Source organism: Hibiscus syriacus, unplaced genomic scaffold (assembly GCF_006381635.1).
Source record: "Hibiscus syriacus cultivar Baekdansim isolate YM2019G1 unplaced genomic scaffold, ASM638163v2 tig00008262_pilon, whole genome shotgun sequence".
NCBI classification, from domain to species: Eukaryota; Viridiplantae; Streptophyta; class Magnoliopsida; order Malvales; family Malvaceae; genus Hibiscus; species Hibiscus syriacus.
The window spans coordinates 460,820-469,849 of record NW_024062160.1 but is presented as its reverse complement, the minus strand read 5'-3'; the positions used below and the strand labels follow the sequence as shown (position 1 = coordinate 469,849).

At 34.9% G+C, this 9,030-nt stretch overlaps 1 protein-coding gene across 1 annotated transcript; it reads left to right on the top strand.

Annotated features, from left to right (window-relative positions):
- The first annotated feature begins 289 nt into the window (after window positions 1-289).
- LOC120202174 (LMBR1 domain-containing protein 2 homolog A-like) lies at window positions 290-7,372 on the top strand. Its single transcript, XM_039202646.1, is given in 16 exon segments — window positions 290-605; window positions 731-819; window positions 1,393-1,551; window positions 1,870-2,083; window positions 2,434-2,520; window positions 2,612-2,751; window positions 2,960-3,040; window positions 3,123-3,187; window positions 3,898-4,073; window positions 4,329-4,371; window positions 4,374-4,400; window positions 4,403-4,457; window positions 4,568-4,652; window positions 5,512-5,725; window positions 6,303-6,403; window positions 6,596-7,372. Coding segments are annotated over 16 exon segments (2,193 nt in total). The 5' UTR covers window positions 290-437; the 3' UTR covers window positions 7,085-7,372.
- The last annotated feature ends 1,658 nt before the right edge of the window (window positions 7,373-9,030 follow it).

The window sequence follows — 9,030 nt, the reverse complement described above, 5'->3', positions numbered from 1 at the left end:
TTTTTAAATCTAATTATAATAATATATCACATCATTAGTTATTCATACTTTTAAAAATCAATGATATAAATAAATAAAATTGAATAGAAAAAGACAGTTATATGAATTTACCCTTTTAAAAATCCATGTTGACAACCAATTGAGAAAGGAAAGTGAACCTAAATAAAATACTAAATGAAAATGGTATGGAAGTTTCATGGTATGGAGTTGCTTGAGCGTTAAAACAAGATGACTTGGAATCAACAATTAAACAAATGAAGAATCATCTATTATTCTTTCCCATTTGGGTGTTTTAGTTTTTGGTCTCTCTTGGGGTTTGGGTGTTTCTTCCTCCATTTCCCTCTTTCCATTCAAACGCCAAACCGATTCCAATATTTCCACATCCTCATCGCGCACTGACCAGATCCTCTAAAATTGGAGTTTAAAGGCAAGGAGAAATGTGGGTATTTTACCTGATCTCGTTGCCTTTAACCCTAGGCATGGTTGTTTTCACCTTGAGGTACTTCGCTGGCCCCGATGTCCCTCGTTATGTCCGCTTCACCGTCGGATATGCTTGGTTCTGTTCTCTCTCCATCATCATTCTTGTGCCCGCCGATATTTGGACGGTTAATCCCTTTTCTTTATATAAATAATTCTGTTCCAAATTTTGGTTTATTTAATCGATCGTTTTTTTTCTTTTGATAAGATAGGGTTACCAGAATTTGAATTTTTTCTGTTAAATTTTGTGCAGACGATATCAAAGCCGGAAAATGCTAATGAAAATGGAGGAATTTCGTTCTTTTGGAGCTGGTCTTATTGGGGTACCTTTCTCCTTACCTGGTACGTTTTTTTCCTCGAACGGATTTCTTTCTAGTTTATTTACAGTTCGTTAATTTATGAGCATTTTTGGAACTGAAATTCTGTTGGATATGCAAATGTGCTGTTTTCTAGATTAATTTCTTTTTATCACATTTGGTTAAATTTTCTATAAATTTGAAATTCTCCCTGGGAATGTATATATTTCTTAGATTTACCTTTTGTTCACCCTCTGAATGTTAGAAGGATCAAGTCTGTATCCATATTGTTGTTACTTTGCTGTCAGCTCTTCAGGTGGGTTTGAAATGAATGACTTAAGGTTGTACTTGTACCTTTTGTTATTGTCCATTTTGTTATTGTTGCCGGATGGTTTTGTACTTTGCCGGATCAAGTCTGTATCCATATTGTTGTTACTTTGCTGTCAGCTTTTCAGGTGGGTTTGAAATGATGACTTAAGGTTGTACTTGTACCTTTTGTTATTGTCCATTTTGTTATTGTTGCCGGATGGTTCTGTTGCAAGTAGAGATGATTCTTGAAGTTGGTTTTCTAGATTGTTGTGCATTTCCTTGTATAATCGATTATGTTATCGGTAAGCAGGGCTGTGGTGCCCCTTATTCAGGGTTTTGAAGATGCTGGAGACTTCTCCGTGACTGAAAGATTGAAGACTAGTGTGCATGTCAACTTAGTCTTCTATTCAGTAGTGGGTTCTATTGGTCTTGTGGGACTTATTCTCCTCATCACAATGAACAGGAACTGGTACATTATTCTTTCTTTATAAATTGCTGATTTTCTTCGGTTTTATAATATTATATTTGATATGACCTTGCTTGTCTTTTAAAGATTGGGATTGTATTGGAAGTCGTTTCAAGTTCTTACATTTCCTCTAAGTGTCTGGCATCTCTTGCCTTGTTTTATTATTCTATGTTCTGAATCTGAATTTTCTTTTATAGATCAGATATGTTACATGCAGATGCTTTCTACAAAGTATAGGAAAATGGACAGAGAAGGTTTTCCTTGTATGCCATCTGACTCATTGTTCTTTTAACTTGTAATTTGATAACTTTATCTTGACAGGAGTGGTGGTATCCTTGGTTTAGCTATGGCCTTGTCCAATACATTTGGACTAGTTACAGGAGCATTTCTTCTTGGGTTTGGCTTGAGTGAAATTCCAAAGACCCTTTGGAGAAATGCAGATTGGACCATTCGCCAAAAAGTTCTCTCGCACAAAGTTGCCAAAATGACTATGAAGCTTGATGAAGCTCATCAGGAGCTTTCAAATGCTATTGTGGTATTTGCTGTACCCATTGTACATATTTGTTACATGCAGATGTTATCCCTAGTAGAATAATGAATTGTTTTAGTAGATATTCATATGCATGCATGTGAAGACCTCTCTGACATTCATTCTTACTTTCTTTGTCACATGCATCATGCATGCATGTAGGCATGAACACACACATATTTGGTCATTTTACATTTTTGCAAGTGAAATGCTTTGTAGTTTCCACATGCTATTAGCAATCTATTTATTAGCAATTTATACAACGCTTATTTTTCCTCCGTGGCTAAACTTTATTCTGCTATTTTTATGTTACTTGTAATGGATTGTTTTGTCTAACTATTCATTTGCTTTATCAGGTTGCCCAAGCAACATCCAAACAAATGTCCAAGCGTGATCCTTTGAGACCATACATGGATGTCATTGATAATATGTTGGCTCAAATGGTATTTTCCGTGTTTATTTGCAAGCTTTTCTGCGAACAAGGATATTTTTTATGGAATAGTTCCGACTTTATATGCTCCATTTATTCTCCAGTTTAGGGAAGACCCATCCTTTAAGCCACAAGGTGGTAAGTTGGGAGAAAATGATATGGACTATGATTCAGATGAGAAATCAATGGCAACACTTAGGCGTCATCTTAGGCTAGCTCGAGAAGAGTATTATCGTTACAAAAGGTAAACTGGTTGCCGATATTACACTTTCAATTTGATATTATCCCAGATCATCCACTTAATCCAAATTATATACCATCTTCAAACTGTTTTATATATTCTGGAAAATGGTGATTCATTCCTAGGTTTCAATAGAGTGCATTTAAACTTTGATTCTGATTTTGTATTTGAAACTTTTGCTTCTTTATATCTGAAATGGTTGGTTTTGCAGTGAGTATATGACCTATGTCTCAGAGGCGCTTCACCTTGAAGATACAATAAAAAATTACGAATGTCGTAGTTCAACCGGATGGTTTTCGTCTGTCTATTATAATTTTACAACTTTCTAGATGCTTTTCCTCAATCATTAATATTCATATTTGATTTCATTTCAGGAAATATGTATCAAGTTTCAGACCTGGTCGCACTGGGAAGACAGGAACACTCTTAGATACAATAGGTATGTCGAACCGGTTGGGTCAAGGATGTTGGTTCTTGTCCTGTCGTTTATGTTCAAGTTGTTAAGGAAATTATTCAAAAGCTTAGTGTTTATGAAGGTCTTATTAGATGGGTTAGTAGAACAGCCAATATAGAGGCGGATGTTCTAGCTAAGGCTGGTATTGGTTGAGTATTATGTTCTGTTAAGGGCTGGTTCTTTTTGGCTTTTTATCTCTGGAGGGAGATTTGACATTGTATTACTTTGTAATGTTTTAAGATTAATGAATTCCCAGGGCACTCTTTTCCTCCTTCCGCTGATTAAGGAACTATTTTCAAGTTCCCTTAATCATGAAGGGGGTTTTTAGTGAGGCCTACTATTCCTATCAAAAAAAAAATTTGTGTTGCACAATCAGTATTTTCCTTGTTTCATGATTCTCTGCTATGTTTAGTTCTGGGGAGACCTTAGAACTTTTGTTCTTTAACTTTGCCTAATTTCTCTGATAAATTTGTTGGAGTCATCATTTGAAATCAACACTCTAAATTATCTTCTTGGTTTTTTCTGGTTTATAAGGATGTATTATATTCATTTTATAAGTAAATGTATTCTGAAAGAAAGCTGCCTTTTTTATGGTTATTGGTTGTGTGCAGGAGGGATGTATATATTCCTTTTCTATCCATGTCTAAAAGTTGGATTATAATAGGTTTTAACACAAATGATGAATCTTTTTGCAGTATTTATTTGGCGATGCATCCTATGGAAACAACTAAAGAAGATTTTGGCTGTTATACTCGGCATCATATCTGCAGCAATTCTTTTAGCTGAGGCTACACTTTTACCTAGAGGAGTTGACCTGTCTCTTTTCTCTATCCTTATAAATTCAGTAAAGGAGGAGGAGGTGCTTGTACAGGTAAAAGTTTTGCATTTTTCTCCTATGAAGAGATTCAAATCTTGTAATTTCATTGAGATTCTGTAATCTTGATCCGATTATTTGATTGAGCTAGGAATATGGTCTTGGAAAATTTTAATTTGGCAATCTGTAGTTCCCTTTGTGCATGTTTCCACTTTGACATCTTATCTTTTGTTAGATATTTCCATATAATGTGTTCTCTGCTGGACCATCCTCTTCTTTTCCCACTTTTCTGCTGATTGATTTTTCTTCCAGGCCTTTGCTTTTGTACCTTTGATGTATATGTGCATCTGCACATATTTTCCTTGTTCAAGGTCGGAATGTTAATGTTTACTCATTAACACCACGGCAGACTAGTTCAGTCAGCTTGCTCATGATATGCTCGTAAGTTTACCTTGGAAATCTATTGCTTTGGCTTTCTTTTTTCCCTTTTAATTAATTAATTTGTTTATCTTTATGTTGGTAATCAAAATACTGATAAACATGTCTACTAGGATGGTTGCTCGATATGCTCCCCCAATTTCTTACAACTTTCTCAATCTTATTAGCCTTCATGGTAAAAAGACCATATTTGAAAAGGTAATTCTCCTACTTCATTCTTTAGCTGCTGAACATTGCATCCAGTGGTTATAGAAATTGCAAGAAAGATAAATAGGGCTTGGCCCCGTCAATTACTAAATTGGCACTCAACATATCATTTGTAATGGACAAAGTGATTGAAATAGTGCAGAAATTATTTTTAATCTGTTTCAAAATGTTTGAACCTTTTTGGTTTAGAGGGGGAAGATAATACTGTTAGTATGTGTACATAGTGCTGGTTTAGTGTCCGACTGTCTATCACTATTAGCCATTGTAAAAAAAATATTGTCTTCATCTGTTTCAAAATGTTACAATATTTGGTTTGTAAGGTGAAAATGCTAGTGTTAGTGTGTCTAGTTTTATTTTCTAATCTGGTTTATCACTATTAGCCACCAAAAAAGAAAAATGTAAGAAAAGCTGCTTTAGCCTTGGAGCTGGCTTATTGCTTCATTTTCCATTCCAAAAAAAGAGGAAGAAAAGCTGTTTTTACTTTCGGTGATAACTTCTTTGAGTGAACACTCATTTGGTGATCTTTGGATTTTCTATAGAGAAATCAGGACGCTTACACATAACATTAACATCTTTTCAGTAAAGCAACATTTGATTCCCACTATCTTTTTTCGTTGGTTGGCTTTCATATAAAACTTGGTAGTTTTTGTCTGATCCGAAACATGTCTCGACTTCCTGTCCCCAAATTTCACAAAAACAATATTTTGCACTGTACCATATTTGGTTCATTTTTAAATTTTTAAATTTTATTTTCTACTTTTCTGCTTTGTTATCAAACTAGGCATGTGTGCTAATATTTTTCTTCCCCTGTATGGTTTTTGAATTGTAATCTTTAAACTTCTCATTGCAGCGAATGGGGAACATTGATGATGCCGTACCTTTCTTTGGAAAAGGGTTCAACAACATTTATCCACTTATCATGGTTGTTTACACCTTGTTAGTTGCTGGTAATTTCTTTGATCATGTAGTTGGTTTCTTTGGGAACTGGAAGAGACTTAGATTTCAAACTGAGGCAGATGATATGGATGGATTCGATCCCTCAGGATTAATTATCCTGGAAAAGGGTAAGGATGTCAATCTTCATTCGACTAAATAGTAATCACTATAAATAAATAATCTTACCTGAAATGCAAAGTTTAAGAAGTTTATTGGACATTTGCATGATAGGATTGTTATTATAGTTAGTGGTCTTGCCTTTTCTGTTCACAGCGACACTTCGTTACAGAGTTAAGGTTACGATGGTGAAAGAAATAATTAATGACTTTACATTCCTCACAATCCGCCACTTTTGTAGGGAATGATGGATACTACTATAGTCAATAGTCCATTTTTTTTATATTATGTTGTTTATCACTTGCTTGTTCATGATGAAAGCAAGTCAACGGCTTAGATGTGTATGTGACTCCTTCAAGAGATGACGGACTGTCATGTAACAATTTTCCATATTTAATGCTGCTCTGAGTCTGGTGATGGCAAAAAGTCTTTTTTTTCTTTCGGTTCGGAATGATAAGTATTATCATGAGGGGAGCAGCTGTGATTTGGGATTCTGCAAATATCTACTATTTATCATGGTTTAAATTCCTTGTAAGAATTATTTAGATGTATGACCAGCAGTTAATAAAAGTCTTTTGCTCTTTACAGAGCGATCTTGGCTTGAACAAGGATGCCAGGTTGGTGAACAAGTAATTCCATTGGCTAGGAATTTCAATGGAGCTGATATTGAGCATGGCAACAATATTGCAGTATGTAATCACTCTTAAAAGATAGTCTTTTTATCGTGCAACTAATCAAAGATCTTATGAATTACTTGTCTATTATTTCTAATCTGCAATATGTTTTCTTTATTTCTCATCTAAAGGCTTTTGGTTGAGTTTCTATCAAAAGGAATGAGCCTAGGTTTATGTTCAATTTCTAATTTGATGTGAAATGTTCAGGATCGTACATTTGTAGAAATGAAGGCAGCAACCATTTCAGCCACTGGTGGTGTGAAGGGATCTCCCTCAAGGCCTACGAAAGAAGAAACCCGAAAATATGCCTCGAGCAGAGAGGTCATCAGCAACAAGTATGCTGCCATGAGAGAACAGGGTCGAGAAATGTCAAATCCAAAACTGATGGAAAATAAAACAACCTCTGCTAGGGTCTCAGTGCTTGAAGCAAGCAACTCACATTCTGGTAGCCAGAAGGGAGGGCCATCCTCTGGATTGGCCTCAACATGGAGGTCAATGAAATCCGGTTTCCAAAATTTTAAAGCAAATATTGAAGCCAGAAAGCTTGTCCCTCTACGCCAGAATCAGGAAGGCAGACTCATTCCCCCCATCGGTTCATCTGATTCTGAATCCCTGGACGAGATATTCCAGAGACTGAAGCGGCCGTCAGTAGACCACAGCGATGAAAATGAAGAGGAGGACGACAAAGAAATCTAGATCAAGGATTCTACACGATGATGGTAATTCATTCAGAAAAATGAACTTGTTGCTGTTGCGGAAACTGATACGGAATGTACAGATCAAATGGCCCCCCGAATATTTACAGTCGTGAGGTAGTAGTGAAGGGAACGCGTTTTTGCTGCATTGGAGTCGGCAGCAGGAAATTTCAGACTAATACAATAGGGGACAAAAATCATTCCCCTTGATTAAAAGCTATTTCTGTAATTTGAACCGAACACAGGCATTCAGCTTCTTATACGTGATATATAGTATTGTGTTTCTTCAAGATTAACGAAAGAAGCAACATTTACAAAATACCAGGACACTGGATTCAAGCCTAAGCATTCTTTCCCATCCCTGCAACATCAACAAATGAATGAGAAAAAATGCAGAATTATTTCACTCTTCCTATCATTAGTCTCATACTTGTTGAATGCGTCAGAACATCCTCCTCTCCTTGAAATGTAAATGCATCTACTTTGACCAAAACCCTTTTTTCTTTTCCCCATTTCAAGCCTCCCCATCGTCATCCAGGTTTTTTGGTAAGGAAGCAATCGATTTACTCTTCTTCAACCCATTACTGGTACCGCCCTTCAGCGTGGAAGACGACGACATTCCCATGAAACTGTTTCGCTCACGTAAAATTCGATGATGAACCAGAGTAGGAGTCAGCATGACAAAAGTATAGTGAAGAAGCAACCCTTGAAGCTCCTTTGTGTGAAACGCAAGTAAGACGAGATAATCTTTCTCTAAGACAAGATGGGCAGACACCTTGGTGGTTTGAGTGCTTCTTACATGCGTAGCCTGGTTCAGAAAAGTCCATGTTGGAATTTCTTTTATGAAAAGAAACAAAAATGGTTCATGATTATTGCTTGAATTGTGTATAGATATAGACAACATGCGGGAAAAATAAATTTCCACCTAGCTTCCAAGAAGCTTCCTCGCATAGTCGTATGGACAAAACATCTTTTGCATTACAGGTCAGTGTGATAGTGTGATTGTGTATATATAAACTTATATTTTCTCAAGATTGATTTTGTCTCAAATTGTTATTTCGGATAACAATCTCAAGACAGAAATAAACTTGTTCTATCTCTTATCCCTACATTTTCTTTAATTTTATAATAATATTTATTTATTTTATTTATTATTATTTTACTATATAATTCTCTTATTAATGCATGCGTAATTACTCCGATGTTCACAAAAGTCATATATTATTTTACTATATCATTCTCTTATTAATGAACGTGTTTGTCAGCAAAATACAAGATTTCTCTTCGTTTAAAATATACTAATAATTTCTAAAATCATATATTAATATGTACCAAAAATATCATTCATTAATTATGATTTGCATAAAATATAATTAGAATGATAATAAATGTTTGTTTTCTTCGATCGAATCAGAGCCGAGTTATGTGTATATTATAATTGTTTATGATATTTTGAAGGACGTAAGACGAGGAAAGAATAAAAGGGTCTCGAGCCACGGCACGGCTAAGAATGAGAAGCAGCCTTGAGAGTATTTTGGTTTAATGCTCCTACATGTATTGGGATAAATGACCTATTCTACCTATTAATAGTAATACTCATATACATAATAATTAATCATCGCCATTCCTTGATATCATATGAATTGGGATTATTTTTCCGAAGAGAAAAATTAAAAATTCGGATATATTTATCTGATTTTTTTTGGTGATAAAAAATATAACCGTGTTTAACATAATTTATTCACAAATTAATCCACATTATTCAATTAATTCGTTTCAATTTATTTATAAAAATTTTAATAATTAAAATAGAAAATAATTTATTTGATTAATCTAGGGTGCTTACAAGTGGTAGTATTAGTTTTAAAGACTCTTAACCATTTGACGATAAACGTTCAAATGTTTTGTAGTCTCCGGTGCATGAACTTGAGATCTCTAAGAATAACA